This window comes from Manis pentadactyla, chromosome 5, assembly GCF_030020395.1.
Source record: "Manis pentadactyla isolate mManPen7 chromosome 5, mManPen7.hap1, whole genome shotgun sequence".
In the NCBI taxonomy this organism is placed as follows: Eukaryota; Metazoa; Chordata; class Mammalia; order Pholidota; family Manidae; genus Manis; species Manis pentadactyla.
The window spans coordinates 177,746,945-177,763,820 of NC_080023.1; the positions used below are offsets into that span (position 1 = coordinate 177,746,945).

Consider the following 16,876-nt stretch of genomic DNA (forward strand, 5'->3'; position numbering starts at 1 on the left):
CTACAGTCACATGTGTTTTTTCTGACTCGGCCCAGCCCACCCATGAGCACCAGCCCCCTTTTCCAGGGGGAGCCCCAGGGTGGACCTTCCAGGACAGCCAACCCCTGAGGCAAGAAGTGTCAGCCCTGGCATGGCTGCCACCACCAATGAGAGCTGCTCGACGGGCTGTGCCGCCTCTACCCCAGTCCCTCCCATCTTCTCCTCTCCATCACAACCAGCCATGTGCCTGGTACACTCTGGCTGTATTTCCTTGCCTCCTAGAGTGGGGTTCCCCCAGAGGATGATACCCCTGACGGCCGCAGTACTATGGCCCCAGCTTCGCTGGAGTCAGGGTGCTCAAGGCCAAGAGGACATAGTATTTGTTTCTCCTGAAAGAAGCTGAAGTTCACCTGCACCCTCATGGGTGGGTGAGGGTTCTAGGCAGGGACCTCCCCAAGACACAGCCTGGTGCACAGCTACTATTCGGGTGGCCCTCCCTGCAGCCCACTGTCCCTCCCCAGCAACTCTGGGTAACCATCTCCATGCGGGTGACCAGCCCCTCGTAGGATCCTCGGCAGTCTGTCCGTGCCCTCTGGTGTGGTGATGTGATCACCAGCGAGGTCAACAGCTTGCACCCTCCCATGTACATGTCCACTTCTTGGTGGAGGTTGGCGTCTGCTGCTTGGCTGTGTCCAGGCCCAGGAGGGACAGCACCTCGCACCCTGGCTGTAGCTCAGGAGCACTGTCAGTACACCAATAACCAGCTTCCCATCCACAGCCACACGCTCCTGGTGGTCACTGGGGTGGCAGGCCCTCCAGGGAGATGAACTGTGGCCAGGGCAGGGTGATCAGGAACAGGGAGCCCTCCCCCACTGAAAGAGATGGGGCTTAGCAAAAGAGGGTCTCCAAATTCGTCAGAAAGGTCCTGGCAGCCCACCCCTACCATGGGCACGTGCTCTGGGAGTGGGGGGACTCTGCCTGGGCGGGAGCGCCTGCGTGCCGTCGAGGGGATGGAGTGGGACTGCCACTCCGCAGCATCCTGTGACAGTGGGGCACTCTCTCCTGGGTGTCACACAGGGTCGTCACCCCAAGGCTCCCAGGGCTCCGGGGCAGAGTCATGCTCCTCAGAAAGGACTGGGGGTGGAAGGCCCCGGGTGGAGAGGGCTGGGGAGAAGAGAGGGGCGAGAGCCAGCCAGAGGACCGGGGGTCGGGCTTGTCTGGGTCACACCCATCCCACCAACGGGCAGTTCACCTAGGGAGGCACATGGGCACACCCACCGGGGGGCTTCCTTGGTACTGATGCCCGCCCACAGCTCGCCTGCGTGGCCCCGAGCACGTTTTCTACCTCTGGCTGGGACTCTCTCGCTGCCTGGGACACTGGCGCCCCTGACTTGAGCCAGCAACCCTACCTCAACGAGGCCCAGCCCCGCCAGCGCCCCACAAGTGCCCCACAAGCCGCTTCTGTGTGCCCTTACACCCCTTCCTCTGGGAAGCCCTCCCTGACTGCAGGCTCAAGAGATTCCCTGCTTCCTGTCTCAGGGCACCTGTCCATCCTCTATTCAAGCACTTTTCACCATCATCTTTGTAAAACTTCCCTATGCCAGCCCACCTGACTCACTCCACCACCTCACAGCAAGCACGTGGGACACGCAGACCCTGGGGACCCCTTTTCCCTGGCGTGTCTCTGTGGGTGACCTCCTGACCCATCTGATAACCTCATCTGCACTTAGGCTCTGAACAGCTGGTGCTGCGCAGGCAATGGGCCTCAGCCAAACACAAGCCAAATACTACCGGCCCAGTTTGGCCTGGAGTGGGTGTGAGGTGACAAGAGCCCAGGAAAGTAATTTCAGACCCAGCTACCCAGGATGCTGTCAAGGTTAGCAGCCTCTGGGACTTCGGACTGTGGGGCCAGCAGCGCCTGGGTCAGAGTTCAGAGGGCTGGGTGCCCCCCACAGCACCTAGACACAGTTCACCAGCCATAAGTAGCCCATCCTCGTCACGCTGGCCCCACCCAGCTTCCTCTGCGGGTATAGAAGGCCCTCAGCCCGATGCTGCCCTGTCCACTGTGACGTGGGCACACCGGCCCTCTCTACACTTGCTTGTCCAGCATCTAGCTACAACGGGCTCCTGCCTCTCGACCTCAACAGCCATCTTGCAACTCAAAGCAAGAGGAGCCCCCACCCCCCGCTTTTGCTCCTAATCCTCAAAACACCCAGAAGTGAGAAAATCATTCAGTAGTCTTTATAATAAAATTAATATTCAATCATTTAACACAGAGTTCAAGAAAAGATACAAAAACTGGAATGTAGAAATTTGATTTGTAGAAAACATCAGAATCAGGCCCACTAGACACCCCACGGAGGGGCCTGCTGCAAAGCCGCAGGTGGTGAGCCCTCCGGGGTTAACAGCTTGTGTGCAGCATCCTCCAGGCTAAGGGGACATCAGAAGTGCATGACATCCAGGGTCAGAGCTGCCTAGGGGTGGGCTGGGGGCAAAGGTCAGGTAGCAAGGCAAGAGATTTCCAGAGAAGGCAGGACACAAATGCACCTCGAGGAGGAGGTGAAGGTCCTTGACCCTACAGAGAAAGACATACCTGGACAGGTTGTCCCAGGCCCTGACCGGGAGCAGGTCTGAGGGCACAGGAGGGCTGCAGCAATCAGGCGGGGAAGCGCAGGACAGCCCACCCAGGGGAGGCGTGGCCCCAGCCCCTACCCACACGCCCGCAGTATTGCACGACCTGGCTCCTTTGGGAAGGGCAGGTCTAGGTGAGGCTGTGGGGGCAACTGGCTCTGGTCTGCCCTTCCCCTGCCAGGGCAGGCTGCCCCTGAGGGACACAGCTGTGGGTCTGAGTTAGACCGGCAGTGGCGGCAGAGAAAAGGCCTCTCTTCCTGGGAGGCCTCTTTGCCCTGAGTTTGGGCAGAGGACCCTGGTCCAGTAAAAAAGACACCGCTTCTGGCTTATTTAAAAACAGGAACTGAAGCTAAGCTCCGTGGCTGGCACCCAGGGTCAGGGGGTGGTGTCCAAAGCCAAAGAGCAGCCCCAGCAGGATTTCCTTCCTGACCCTGGAAGGTGTGGTGCTGGTCCGGAGGACCTGAGATTCTCCCCGCGGCACCGAACGTCCCAGCAAGGCAGCCCTGCAGGGAGGGTGGGGACGCCTCCAGGGCTTCCTCCTTCCTCCCGAGCCGGTGCGCACGTCAGCAGGGCGGTTACCCCCGGTCATTGCCCACACGGGCCGGCAGTGACCAGGGAGGGCTCACGGATTCCGCGGGGCGGGGCCCCCAACGGCAGCCGGGAGGGCGGGGCTGGGGCTGTTCCACCGTCCCGTCTTCAGGAAGACACGGCTGGCCTCTGCCGGACCCGCACCTGGTCGGCGGGCACCAGGCTCTGCTGGGCCTCACAGAAGTCCAGGAGCCGGCGCCACAGAGGGCAGCAGCGCAGGAGGAGGCGGTCTCCTGCGACAGGGCGGCATCGGCGGTGGCCCCCAAGCCCCCAGCCCCGCCCCACCGGCCCCCAGACCAGCAGCCCAGTAGCCCAGTTTCCGGGGAGCCCCGCAGGGCGGGCAGCTCCGCCCCGGGAGCCCCGCCCACCAAGCAGCCCCGCCCCCGTGGGGCCCCGCCCAGCCGAGCAGCCCCGCCCCGTATCCCCGCCCCCGGGAACCCCGCCCACCCAGCCAGGCAGCCCTCACCGATGAGGCAGAGCCCCTCCTGGGCCCGGGTGATGGCCACGTTCACTTGGTGAGGATCCACCAGGAAGCCCAGGAACCTCTTAAGCCAACTCTTGGTCGGGCGCTGGTCCACGTCACTCTCTGGGCAGGTGCGCACGGTGCTCACCAGCACATAGTGCCACTCGCTCCCTGGTAGGGGGGACATGGTGATTGGCCTATGCCCACCTCCTGACCCCCCGGCCCTCATGTCGCCTGGCCCAGAGCCAGCCTCACCCTGGCTCTTGGTGATGGAGCACACTGTCACTCCAGTGACACCTTCTCGCACGAGGCTCTTGCTGATCTCAGCAACCTGCGCATTGTAGGGTGTCAGGATGGCGATGTCCTTGGGGTTCACTGTCCTGCCCAGGGTCAGCTGTTTGGCAATGCGGACCTGGAGGACGAGGGGTGCCCGTGAAGCCAGCTCCGTTGCCTCCCCCACCCCGGGCACCGGGCCGCCCCTGTTCCTTCAGCTCCTCTGCCTCCACCCCAGGAAGCCCTCCCCAACCAAGGGGCACCAGGGAGGGTCTCCATGACACTCACCACCTCTGCCACTTCCTCCAGGTTTGCCTTGGAGTTCTCATTCCCTTCATCTGTGGACACCAGCAGGCTCTGCTCATGACCCTGCACGTGGCCAAAGATGACAGGGCAGCTCTCTTTGCCAGCATGGCCTAGGACACTGGGTGGCCTCCTCAGGCCCTGCCAAGTCTTCAGCTTGTTCTTGTAGAACTCCATGGAGGGGAAGGTGCAGATGCCCTCGTGCTGCAAAGCAAGGGCATGAGCCAGGGACAGGCCCCTGTCCACCTGCCCTGGAGTCAAGAGCTCCTACCTGCCACCACTGTGGCCCCAGGAGAAGGCCAGAGTGGACAAAAGAGGGAGGTGAGTGGCCCAACACCGCTGGTGTCCCTGCCCCCAGACCACCCTCGGGTGGAGGTGCAGAGGCTGGGATGGCCTTACCATGCGGTACTGTGTATCCAGCATGTAGGCATCCCGGTGATACCTCTCAAAGAGGGACCGGTCCAGCCCCAGGTTCTGCAGCTGCTCATTCTTGACCACAGGCCGAAGCTGCTTGTGGTCTCCAAGCAGAACCACCTGGAGGAACAGGTAGGCATTATCCCCACACCCCCAGATGCACAGGTACCCAGCCCTGCAGCCATCATTAACCCACCATGCGCAGCAGAAGCCACACTCTGTGACACCTGCCTGTGGCTCCCAGCTCACCACTGGCCTCACACACCTTTTCCACCCGAGAGAAGTTCACCAGGGGGATGAGGGTCTCAGGCTCTGTGGCCATGCCCGCCTCGTCAACGAGGATCTGCCGGACATCCAGGCTCTTGAGGCCAGCCAAGGCTGCACACGAGCAGGTGCATAAAATGACACGGTGCTGGTCCACCTCAAATCTCCGTGCCTTCCCCAGGACTTTCCTGTACCTGTGCAGGGATGCTATCTGGTCAGGCAAGGACCCCCCATGTACCAGGAGACCCTCACAGCCCCAGCCACTGACCAGCTGAGGTCCTCGCTGGAGAAGATCTCCCCTTTCCGCAGCCGGGCATCAAATGCCTTGATGTCTGGAGCATAGGGGTTGCAGGCCCCCCGGATGCGGTGGTGCAGGCTGATGCTCCTGGGAGAGAGACCTCAGTGAGGCCCTGTGCTGCTCCCCACCCAGCTCAGAGCTGTCAGGCCCCTCGCCGCCACCCAGCACAGACAGACAGACAGCCGAGAGGCTGCACCTGAGGGCCTGGTTCGGCCTCCCCTCCCGAGGGGTCTTCTTAGGGGGGCCCCTGCTGCCCATGCCCGGCACTGGGAACTCGGTGGCCTCGGCCTGCTCGCTGTACACTCGAAGGGGCCTCAGCTCTGCCTTCCTGCTCAGGAGCAGTCCTGGGGGCAGTCATTCCATGAGTGACTGTCCCCTGGGGCCCATTATCCCCAGGCAGAGCCCACACATAGCCTACCCAGCGCACCTGCCACAACATCCACTGACTTGTTAGAGGGGCCACAGTATAAGATGCAGGGACCCCCCAGCTGCTTCTCCCTGCTGGGGGGGCCGCAGGATGGTACATGTTCCTCATTTGACTTGTGAAACCACCACACAATGTGGAAGCCAACCACCGTCTTCCCGGTGCCTGCGGATGGAGTACGGAGTGAGCCGAGGCCCACCTGCTCGTCCTGGCAGCCCGCAGCTCCTCTGACATGTGCCCCACCTGGTGGGCCCTGGATGACCGTGAACTGCTTCTTCAGAGCCTCCCTGACGGCTCCGTTCTGGCTGGGGTTCAGCTTGTGGCGGCCTCCGGGGATGTTAAAGGACTGTAGCTCCAGGAACCTGCTGGGGGTCGCTGAGGAGGGCCCCCACCTACCTCTTCGGAGGGCCCTCTGGTGAGGGAGGTGGCGGGGTGGGGGGATGGGCCGGCCCAAGGCGATGCTGATGACCAGGGAGGACGCAGACTTCAGCCTTCGCACGGCTTCTTCCTTACGGCTGGGGCATAAGGCACTGAGGATGGACGTTGGAACACCAACAGGACTGTCCTGGGGAGGACCCTGCCCCATGAGCCACACACCCCCGCCCAGCAGAGGGGGCCCAGGGACTTCTCACCCCCCAACCCCGTGCCCGTCGTTGGCCCCCATCCCGTGGAAGCCACTCACATGTCAGGAAGCTGCTTGGGCAGCACCTCAATGGTGAACAGGCTGCCGGGCCTCAGCACCTCTTCCGGAACCTTCTCCATAGCCATGTGGTGAATGAGGAAGTGTACCTGCCTGGGGGCCTCCTGCCGGTCCGCCCGCCCCTCCTTCGGGTCCCTGTCCTCTGTCAGCCCATGGGCCACCCAGGTGTACGTGTCAGGGTCAATGTTCAGGGCAGGGCCGAGGTTGCTGGGCTTGCCGGCAGGCGGACCCCCTCCATCAAGCATGGCCGGCAGCCCCTCAAGCCGGATGCAGAGGTAGCAGTGGCCAAAACTGATGTCGATGCAGTGCTCACGGAGGAAGGCTGCCTCCAGGCAGAAGGAGCCCTGCAGCTGCCCCGAGGTGGTCCGCTCCACTGCCCAGGACATGCTCACATGCTGCAGCGTGATGGAGTCGTTCTCAGCAACTGCGCTGGTGGCTGACTCCAGGCAGCTGAAGGGCCCCCACACGCAGATGTACTCCTCCACGTTGTGGCACAGGTCCCGCCCGGCCTTGGGTGTGCAGCCCAAGAAGCAGTGGCCTGGCCGCTCCACGTGTTCCAGGCAGAGGCTGAGGCCAGGTGTGACGGTCCACAGCTGCAGGGCTGGCACCAGGAACCCCCTCCGCATAGTGGCATTCAGCTGCACTTGCAGCGTGTCCCCACCACCCAGCTCCCGGGCCACCTCCACGAAGTGGCCGCAACGGCTCCGCCACACCCGCCCCAGCTCCCATGGCCTGGGTCCCGTGGCACCCTGCTCCCGCACCAGGGCAGCCGCCTCTGGCCAGCGCTGCTCCTCCACCAGCTCCAGCAGCTGCTGCCACAGGGCAGCACCAATAGGCCAGACATGGGGGTCGCGTAGGGTGCCAGGCAGTGGGGGGCACGGCCCGTCTTCCCTCAACGAGTAGATGCGGCGCCGCCACGTGAGCTTCACGCCCGGCCGGCTCACCAGGTCCTGGGGGTGCTCGGCCAGCTGCAGGGAGCGGTAGTGGACAGGGCAGGGGTCGGGCAGGCTCTCACGGTTGGCTGGGAAGAGCAGCTTGAAGCTGCGGGCGCCCGCCTCCATGTCCACCGTGAAGCCCAGCTTGCTGTGTGGCTGGGCCTTGAGCTGTAGAGCCAGGTGCAGGCTGCAGGCCTGGCGCTGGTAGCTCTGGGCACGCGCATGCTGGTGGCTGAAGTCCTGGCACAGCCCATCAATTTCCCTGGCAGAGTAGATGGAGCCCCCTTGGCCCAGAGCCAGCAGCATCTGCCGCTGCACCACCAAGTCCAGGTACCTGCGAATGGGTGAGGTCGCCCACGTGTACCAGCCCACCTGCAGGGAGTAGTGGCCAGCTGCCTGCTGCTCGCCCTCAGCGGAGCGTCTGAAAGCAGAGCGGCCCAGGGCCTTACGGAAGTCAAGGCTCACAGGAGCCAGTGAGGGGTGCATGTCATCCGAGGTGATGACGTCCACCAGCCAGTCCAAGTCCTGGGCATGGGCCGCAAGCTGGAGGTGCCTCCACACGGAGGCCAGGAGGCAGAGCTGCGTGTTGGCGGGGCCGCAGCCATGCAGGTGGTGGCGGAGGTGCAGTGACAGGGGCACTAGCTCTCCGTGCTTCCTGCACAGGGCTTCAAGCTGGCGGCCGCTGGGTGCCGGCTGACACCGCAAGGGTGTGACCGTCTGGGTGGACTTGCTGCCCACCAGGAACTCGGCCACCAGGCTGTTGAACTGGATCATGTACTCCTTGACCATGATGTGGGCTGCACGGAAGCCCAGAGCACTGTCCTCATCTGGCTGCTCGTAGTGGCAGTCGGCCTCCAGACGGCGCCGGCGGAGCACGCGGGAAAGGTGGCATGCGGCCACAAGGCAGGCATCCATGGAGTCCAGGCGGGCTGGCAGCTCAAGGCCGGCACCTGGGTGTCCCTTGATCACCTGCTCGGCCTCCTCATAGGACAGCTGGCGGTCAGAGCGGATTACAGAGGGTGCGAAGCGCAGACTCTTGACCTGGTCGCTGCTCTTCTCCACGGTGAGAAAGAGGGAGATGGCCAAGCGGTCCTGGCCTGGTAGGAGGCTGAGCACGTCCTGACAGAGGTCGGTTGGCAGCATGGGCACTGGCTCTCGGTTGGGGGCATAGAACACGGTGCCCTGCCGGCGGGCCTCGACGTCCAGTGCCCCGTCCCTGGGCACAGAGGTGGCCACGTCGGCTATGTGCACGGCCACCTCATACCTGGGGCCCAGGTCCCGGACGCTGAGGGCATCGTCAAGGTTACAGGCACCCTGGGGGTCCACGGTGAAGGTCAGGAAGCCACGGCAGTCCTCCCGACAGCCGGGTGCCCTGCTGAGCTCTGTGAGCTGCTTCTGCAGAGCCTTGGAGACCAAGGCCGGGTCTGGCGAGGGCTCCCTCAGGCCAAACTCCAGGTCCAGGATGCGGAGGCCCTGCTCCCAGGAGGTGGCCTCAGGCAGCACCTCTAGGACAATGCCCAGGGGGTAATAGAAGCGCTCCTGCCACAGGACCATGCGCACCCAGAAGAGCCGGCTGTGCCGGGCCTCGGCCGTGAGCCGCTCATACCCCACGCGCTGCATGCGGCCCTGCAGCAGGCGGTAGATGGGCACTTGGAGGGGGTCCTTCAGTTCAGCCACGAAGATCTTGGTCACGGAGCTGTCGAGGGGCGTCATGATGCGCGGATCCCACTCGTCCATGCGGCACACGAATGCCAGCTGGCGGCACTTCCTCTTGAGCACACCCACCACGCAGCCCTGCAGCCGCCCTGCAGGGCCACCGCCGCCACCAAGGACCTTCACCAGCACCTCGTCCCCAGTGAAGGCCATTCCGCAGCGCAGGCGGCCCCTAACCTGGATGGCACCAGGACCCACGTTGTCCAGCGGGATGGCTGTTGCCCGCTCAAAGGTCTCCTGCACGAAGGCACAGCGGTGGTACAGCTCGGGCTGTGTGTGGAGCAGCCGCCGCAGCGTGGCCCGTGGCAGGTTCACGTACTGCCGGGCCTGGAGTGGGGACGCAGGCCTGGCGATGGTGTCCAGCAGCCCGTCCTCCCGGACGGTCACCATCACCTTCTGAGCCTCATCCAGGAGCTCCTGCAGGATAGAGTCATCAGCATTCAGCTCCCCGTCGGAAGGCCAGAAGTCAGACTCGGAGTCCTCAGCGTCCTCGGGGTCCTCAGGCCCCCTGCTCTCTGGGGTCATCAGCTCTGCCGTTGTGTTCGCAGGGGCTGTGCTCCCTGTCCCTGCTGATGCTGCGTCCCCCGCCTCCACGTGCACTGTGGCTGCCTCTCCCACTGCAGGGCACCTGGCGGCCACAGACGCTGATGCTGTGTCCCCAACCTCTGCCTTTGGTGCGGCCGCATCCCCTGCCGCCAAGATCCTGGACAGGAACGCATACCCCTTGGCCACTGCCCCCTGCTCGACCTTCGCTGTGGCCACATGCTCTTTGGCTGGGTCCCCTGCTGCTCTCTCCTCTGGGACAGTGTCCCCTGCCACCGCGGCCACAGATCCCTCTGCTGGAAGGGCTGTAGGCTGCTGGCAGTGGGCCCAGCGCCGCCTGTGGGCCACACCCTGCTCAATTTGCTCCAGCGACAGGCCCTCGGGGCACACACTGTGGTGCTCCACGCACTCACGGATGTAGCTCTTCCAAAGTTTGCTGCAGGCCCCATAGGAACACAGGGCTACAGCGTCGCCCACGGCAACCACCTGGGACTGGGCGCGCGTCATGACGGTGTTGAGCACGCGGGCATCAGTGAAGAACTCCAGGGCAGGCGCCCCCCGGCTCTGCAGGCTCTGGTGGTTGTGAACGGTGCTCAGCACCACCACCCGGAACTCTCGCCCTGTGAGGGGACACGGTCAGCTGGGCTGGGGGTGGCCCGCCCTGCCCTGACCCCAGCGCCGAGACACACCTGGCAAGATCTCAAAGCTGCCCACAGACACCTGGCCCAGGTCCCTCTTCCTCAGCTCCTGCCTCAGTGCGCTCACCTGCAGACATGCAGCCAGAGAAGCAGGGCCCGTGAGGGCTCATGAGCAGGGTGGGATGCCAGTCGGGGCACGCGGTCCCCAGAGCACAGAGGGAGTCCCCACCCTCCAACCAGGTGCCCTGGCAGGGGTAGGAACAAGGCTGTCCCAGACATCCACGGCTCACCTGCGCACCGTGGGACACGGCACAAATATGCCTCTGCTCCCGGGTGCCCCAGCAGCGGGGCCAGGTGTCATAGACCTCTTGCACCTTCTCAACAACCTGGACGATCTCTGCTGTGTTGAGCCAGGACGTCATCGACATGTCGCGCTCGGGTTTGCCTGCCACATGGCAGAACATGAGTGGATAGTGCCGGGGGTGGCGAGGCACCTTGCCGCTGGCGTGGATGGGGTTGCCCTTGGCCACATAGAAGTGGCGCGAGATGAAGCCTATGATGGCCGCGGTGCTGCGGTAGTTCTCGTGGAAGACGACGCGGCTGCGCCGGGCGGCCTCGTGCGGCTGCTGCTGGTAGTGCCGGAACATGCGGTGCAGCAGCGTGTGCCCGGCCGCCTGCGCCCTGGCCACGCTGAAGAGGCGGGGCGAGACCTGCATGTGGTCGCCCGCCAGCACCACGCGGGTGCTGGGCGAGGCGTAGCGCAGCGGGGTCAGCGCCTCGCACTCCAGCATCTGGGCGGCCTCGTCCACCAGGATGTGCGAGAAGAAGCCGGCGGGCACCCTGAGCTCGCGGGCCTGGGACGTGGTGGCGACCACGATGCGGCGCTGCTCCAGCTCGGCCCGCGTTGGCGGGCGGAAGGCGCGGTGGTCCGCGGTCAGGCAGCAGTACTGCAGCGTGGTGGCGTCTGTCTGGCTGGGTGGGCGGTCTGTGTACATCACTCGGAGCGGAGCAGCCTCAGGGTGGCCGCTGCTGACGTAGCCATGGAAATGCTCCTCGATGTAGATGTCGGCTGCACTGATGGGAAAAGGGCGCATGGGGCACCAGCGGCTGTCTGCTGAAGCCCCTACCGTGTGCCCAGCCTGCAGGGATGCCAGGAATTCAAATGAGGCAGACGACCCACATCCTGCCCAACAAGGCTTAAGTGTCAGTGGGGGGATAGACACAGAGAAACTAGGGGAGGTCACCAGCCTGGGCACGGCATCTGGGGAAGTCAGGGAGGGCTCCCTGGAGGAGGTGAGGGATTGGGCCCTGTGGTGAGGCAGACGAGGACACAGCAAGGCCGTGCCCAGGGCAGCTGGGGGATAGGGTGCGGGGGCTTGAGCTGGCTCCCAGTTGGCTGTCAGCAGGCAAGCATCAAGATCTGGAGCCAGTTCTCAGGAGCTCAGTGGAGGGGCAGAGAGGCTGCCAGGGCCTCGCCCCACTGCCCTCAGATACCCAGGCGCAGCACATCCTGGGGACATGCCAGAGCCACGGGTGTCTCCACAGAGACCCGCCTGGCCTGGGATCCCCAGACCAGCCAGCAGTCAGCCCCCTAGTCAGAGACAGGGAGCCTGTGCCTGAGCGGCAGGCAGTGCAGGTAACCAAGAAACCGCCAAAGGGGAACCTCACGGTTGTCACAGCCACAGCTGAGCACCCCCACCAGAAGTGCCGTGCGGGCTAAGCCACACCCTCACCCAAGACTGTCTCCCTGGTCCAGGGCCTCTGTGGAGGCACCCACAGCCCCTCACCCAAACAGCAGACCCTGAACCACAGGGCGCCCCACACCAGGCCTAAAGCACAGATGTCCCCGTCCCTTTCAGCCCAGGACTGACCAGCCATCCGGAGGATCAGCGTGCCAGAGCCAGAGGCGGTGAGCCCAGCCAGTCCCCACTCCGCCACTCTGGAGCCAGCCACCTAGGCCTCCAGCGAACCTGGGGACCAGCCCAGCCCAGCGCCGGGTGCCCTTCCTCTCCCGGGGTGACCCCGGCCCAGGAAGCAGGGGTGCGCTAACCTGTTGGTGTGCGTACAGATGAGCACCTTGGTGTGGGGCTGCCGGATGACCTCCAGGGAGGCCATGGCCAGCGTGTAGGTCTTGCCTGTGCCAAAGGGGCCATAGATGAGCAGTGGGGCCACGGGCTGTGTGCCCCCAGGGCTGCTGCCCATGATGAAGGCCACGGCCAGCTTCTGCTTGGGGTTGCCGTGCAGGGTGGGCAGGGTGGGCTGAGGGCGGGGCAGGGCACAGGCCTGCAGGTCGGGCACCACCAGGCGCTCGTCGGGCAGTGCGTCTACTGCCTGGTGCCAGAAGCGGAAGGTCAGCGGGTCGATCTGGAACTGCACCTCCAGGACTGGGCTGGCCTCGGGCTGCAGCCCCAGGGCCGTGCAGCAGTGAGCAGGCAACTGCAGCCAGAACTTCTCCTCTGAGCTGGCGCGTGTCTCCAGCCGCACCTCAAACACCGTGTCATCAGGTGTGGGCACAGGGGCCACAAGGGCTGTGCTGACCGCCCGGCTCAGCAGAAAGCCCTGGTCCGTGTCTGGTGTCATGGAGGAGGGGATGCGGACCTCAGCGTACAGGCCTCCCGGCAGCGGGAAGAGCATGCCCAGGGCTGGCGTCTGGACCGCTGTCTTCAGGGACACTGGGCCCCGGAGGTTCAGCCTGTTGGAGAGTCCACGGGTCAGCTGAGCAGGGCCACAGCTCTGCAGCCCCTGCCCACCTGCTGGCCCCTCACCTGGCCACCAGCTGTTGCTGGGCAGCCTCCTCCTCATAGAGAAACTGGTGCATCCTCTGCCGGTAGTTGGCACGGGAGATGGGACCGGGTGCCAGGCCACCGCGCCTGAACTCTAGGGCCAGGGCGGGCACCTTGTACTTGGCCATCAGGGCTGCCTGCTCAGCCGTCAGCTCCACATCAGGCACCACGCGGCGGTTGCCGGCATTCCAGAGCTCCAGCTCCCGGGTGTGGCTGGGCGCTGCCTGCTCGCTGAGCCCCAGGCAGGGCGCCTGGCCTAGCTGCAGCTGAAGCTTCCGCAACAAGGCTGGCCGGCGACCGAAGTCGAAGACCACCCACTGCTCGAAGGTGCCGAAGGAGGTGCTTTGCACGTGCACCCCCACCCGGAACGCGGCAGGGCAATCGGGCACACGGAAGCGCTCTCCCTGTGCATAGAGCTGGCCCGGTGGGAGGCAGGGTGCCACCAGCGAGAAGTCTGCTCCTGGCTCCTGCTTGAGCAGGGCCACATGCTGCAGGGGCTCCTGGGGGAGAAGCTGGGTGGTGAGGCGGCCCCCGAATCCTGTCCCACCTACCAGGGCCCACGTTGGTACTCCCCTTTGCTTCCCAGCTGTGACCCCAGCAGCGTGGTCACCCTCTCTGCACCTCAGGGTTCCCCTCTGCACAGTGGGGTCACAGAGCCTGCCCGCACAGCCCCTGTGGACATTGAGCGAGGTGACGGCGCAGCATGGGACACTGGGGGTATGTGGTGGCGACCAGATTCGTCCTCACTCTCTGTGCCAGACACCCCAAAATAGCCCCACAGGGCTGGGCACAAGAGAGTGGGGGCTTGCCCCAGATACACGACATGGGTGAGAGGCTGAGCAGGCCAGTGGCTTAACTCCAGACCCCAGCCAGCTCAGGGCTGTGCTGACCCCTCACCTCACCTCGGAATGGACGGTGAACGTCCAGCTGTGCTGAGTTCTCTTCTTCTGGGTCTGGTGCAGAAGGGGCTGGCCACAGGACACAGACACGCCATTGACAGTCTCAGCCAGCTGCAGGGGGAGGCCTGGCTGTCAGCGGGGCAGCCCCGGCCCCACCCCCACCCTGGCCCACTCACGCAGCCCCCACTTACCACCAGGACCTCACTGCTACTGCGCTGGTACTCGGCCAGCAGCCTCGCCTGGTAGGGCACCAGCCCCTCCCTCCAGGCCGCCTGCTCCCACAGCTCTGTGTTCCGTGCCCGCTGGACCCACTCCTGCAGCTCAGCTTCCGAATGGGCCTTGGTGCACACATCCCCATACTCACAGAGTGCAGGCCTGCAGGAGGGGGGCCAACAGGCCACACGGGGTGAGACCCCTCAGCCCAAAACTGACATGGGTCAGGGGGGCAGGACAGAGTCCAAGCAGGGGGCACGGGGAGGGGGAACAGGGACCTCCGTCCTGTCCACTACGGTGCCCATGAGATGAGGCCTGGCCTCAGTGGACCTCCCTCACCACCCCTCCGAGGCCGACAAGGTGCCTGCTGGTCACACAGTGGGGACAGGGATCCCCAGGTTCCAGCCGAAGGTGGGTTCATCCCACACCCACTGTCCTCACCTGGGACAGAGCTCGAATGTGGATAGCCCTGTGGGTGGGCTGCGGTGCTCCCACAGCACGACCTGGTCCAAGGCCACCATCTGCATATGCTCCAGGGATGAGCAGTGGTTCTCAAAGGCCTCCTGGGAGTGGCAGGTGACCAGGCAGGCGTGGCAGTATAGCTGCACTCCAGGGAGCTGGCCGCAGGGGGCTGTGTGCCCATCCCCCGGGGGAGCAAGGGGCGTGAGCAGGTCCCCCCGCCGGAGCCCACTCAGCTGCTCGGCCTCCCACACGGCCATCTCCACGGCACTGTGTGCATACTGGCATCGGGCTGCCCCGTGTCGGCACGGCCGCCCGCGTCCCAGGAACTTGCAGTACGCCAGCCGCTGACCATACCGAGGCTGCGGCCGCACCTCCACGACCTGCTGCTTGTGGTGCCCCTCCGTGCTCACGTGGGTCAGGAGTGAGGGGCAGGCTCCGTGCTTGGGGCACCGTCCCTGGGGGTCCACGGGGCAGAGGTGCGGGGGACAGCGCCGGAAGCAGTGGGAACAGAGCAGCTGGAAGTGGCCGCCAAACTCCGCACGGATGGCGTCCGCGGGGCAGTGCGGCTCGCCCTGGGCCCTGCCACCCTGCACGGCGGCCTTCAGCCACAGCCGGCCTACGCCGCGCTCGCGCTCGAAGGTCCAGACAAGCGCCTCCTCGGGGCTCCAGGCGAAGGTACACCGGTTGCAGTGCCGGCGGCAGCCCAGCCCCGGGCTGTAGTAACGGCAGACCTGATAGCGCGCGGGCCGCGGGAAGCTGGGCCGGCGGGCCACCTTGCGCCAGTCCCCACTCTGGGTGGTGCGCTTGAGGCGCGCCAGCAGGATCTCGTGGGGGCAGCTGTGCTCCACCGCACGCAGGAGGTAGGTGCTCTCGTTGATTCGCTGGGTGCAGCGGGAGCAGCCCAAGCGCAGGTCCACCCGGGCGCACAGCTGGGCCAGGAGCTGCTCAGTGGCCATGGGGCTGCTGGGCGGTGGGCCGGACCCTGGGGACACCATGTCTGCTGCCGGCCTGGCTCTGCCGGGTGGCATCTGAGGCTCAGGGCTCGGCTGTCCACCGGGGCTGTTCGCCCACGAGGCTTGTCTGGGGAGGGGGTAGGACGGAGGGCAGTGAGGCCCTGGGGTGGGGGTGGGGTACTCGCCGACGCACGGCCCCTCCTCAAGCAAGAGGCCAAGGTGGGGGTCATCAGGTCCTACGGGGTCAGGCCCCACTAACCTTGACCAGCCAAGACCCCTCCCCTCTGAAGGGTCTCTGGCCCTGCTCAAAAGGACCTATGAGGCAACAGGACCCCTGGGGGCCGGGCAGAAGCCCTGGGGACCCTTGGGCTCCTGAGGCCCTCCAAAGGCCTCCGAGCTCCTGGTCTCCTGACCTGTCTAAAGACACAGCCCCTCTCTGTGAGATGGCAGCTGGCCCCTGGGAACGGTGCACCCCACGGCCGTCTGGGGGAGGCCAGGAAGAGGACAGCAAGGGGTGCGGGGAACCTTGCAGAAGCTGGCCCTGCACGGCCCACCGCAGGAGCTGCAGAGCTTGGGAGGAAAAGGGGACGCCGCGGAGAACCCCCGCCCAGCGGGGGCTGGAGAGGGGAACCGCTCCTGCAGACGCAGCCCGGTGGGTCCCAAGGGGGCTGGAGGGAGAACGTGGGGGGCTCCCGGCAGGGATGCTCTAACGGGATGCCGTGCAGCGTCAGCCCCCAGCCGCACACTCCAAAGAGTGAAACTTGAGTCCACGTCCAGGAGGGACCTGGACCCCAAAGCGGGTGGGCCTTCGGAACCGGCAGCCGAGCGCCAGGACGAGACGACAGGTTTCGCGACTAGGGGTCCAGGGGCCGCCAGCCGCCCACCCCGCGCCCCGAGGCGGCAGCCGCCACCCACCCGGCGCTGAATCCGCTCCCCGCACCCTGGACCACCGGCCCGCGCCGCGCGGCAGCCCTGCGGGACGCCGCCCCCCGCCCCAGCCGCGGGGGTCCCGGGAGGCCCGGCCCGGAGCGGCCCGCGCGCGGCGAGACCCCGCGGCCCGCGCTCACCCGCAGCTGGTCCGCCGCGCCCCGCCCGCGCCGGCGATCACTTTCGATTCTGCCCCGGGGTGACTCAAGCCTCTGACGCCCGAGCGCGGAAATTACCTCACTGCCCCCCCGCCCCGCCCCCGCCCCCCGGCGCCGCCCCCAGTGGCAGCTCCTCCCGCCCCGGAGCGCCCGCGACCACTGCCCCGCGCGGGATTCGAACCCACCCCGCCGCTGGCAGCCACCGCGCAGACCCTGCGGACCGCTGCCGGCGAGGGCGAAACAGCGGGAGGCCAGAGGAAGGTGGCGGGTGCCCCTGCAGGGCCGGTGGGGGTGGCTGCGGTGCCCTTTCCCCTA

The 16,876-nt window shown here is 65.6% G+C and overlaps 1 protein-coding gene across 9 annotated transcripts; it reads right to left on the minus strand.

Moving 5' to 3' along the window:
• Positions 1–9: 9 nt before the first annotated feature.
• Positions 10–16,619, minus strand: HELZ2 (helicase with zinc finger 2). Of its 9 annotated transcripts, none has more exons than XM_036901697.2 (20): positions 16,544–16,595; positions 15,890–15,959; positions 14,503–15,603; positions 14,040–14,223; positions 13,852–13,959; positions 12,932–13,449; positions 12,217–12,858; positions 10,457–11,240; positions 10,218–10,293; positions 6,320–10,148; positions 5,881–6,167; positions 5,641–5,802; positions 5,410–5,557; positions 5,184–5,300; positions 4,917–5,109; positions 4,637–4,771; positions 4,223–4,441; positions 3,917–4,073; positions 3,665–3,832; positions 2,199–3,431 (listed from the first exon to the last, which is right to left on the minus strand). In XM_036901697.2, the coding sequence occupies exons 3-20, from the start codon at positions 15,549–15,551 to the stop codon at positions 3,307–3,309; spliced, it is 8,901 nt and encodes a 2,966-aa protein (XP_036757592.2). In that variant the 5' UTR covers positions 15,552–15,603; positions 15,890–15,959; positions 16,544–16,595; the 3' UTR covers positions 2,199–3,306. The 9 variants fall into 9 exon arrangements, with proteins under 9 accessions (XP_036757596.2, XP_036757592.2, XP_036757593.2 ...); XM_036901698.2 differs by lacking the exon at positions 16,544–16,595 and adding an exon at positions 16,392–16,505; XM_036901701.2 differs by lacking the exons at positions 2,199–3,431; positions 16,544–16,595 and adding an exon at positions 10–1,143 and having other exon boundaries at positions 15,890–16,513.
• Positions 16,620–16,876: the final 257 nt, after the last annotated feature.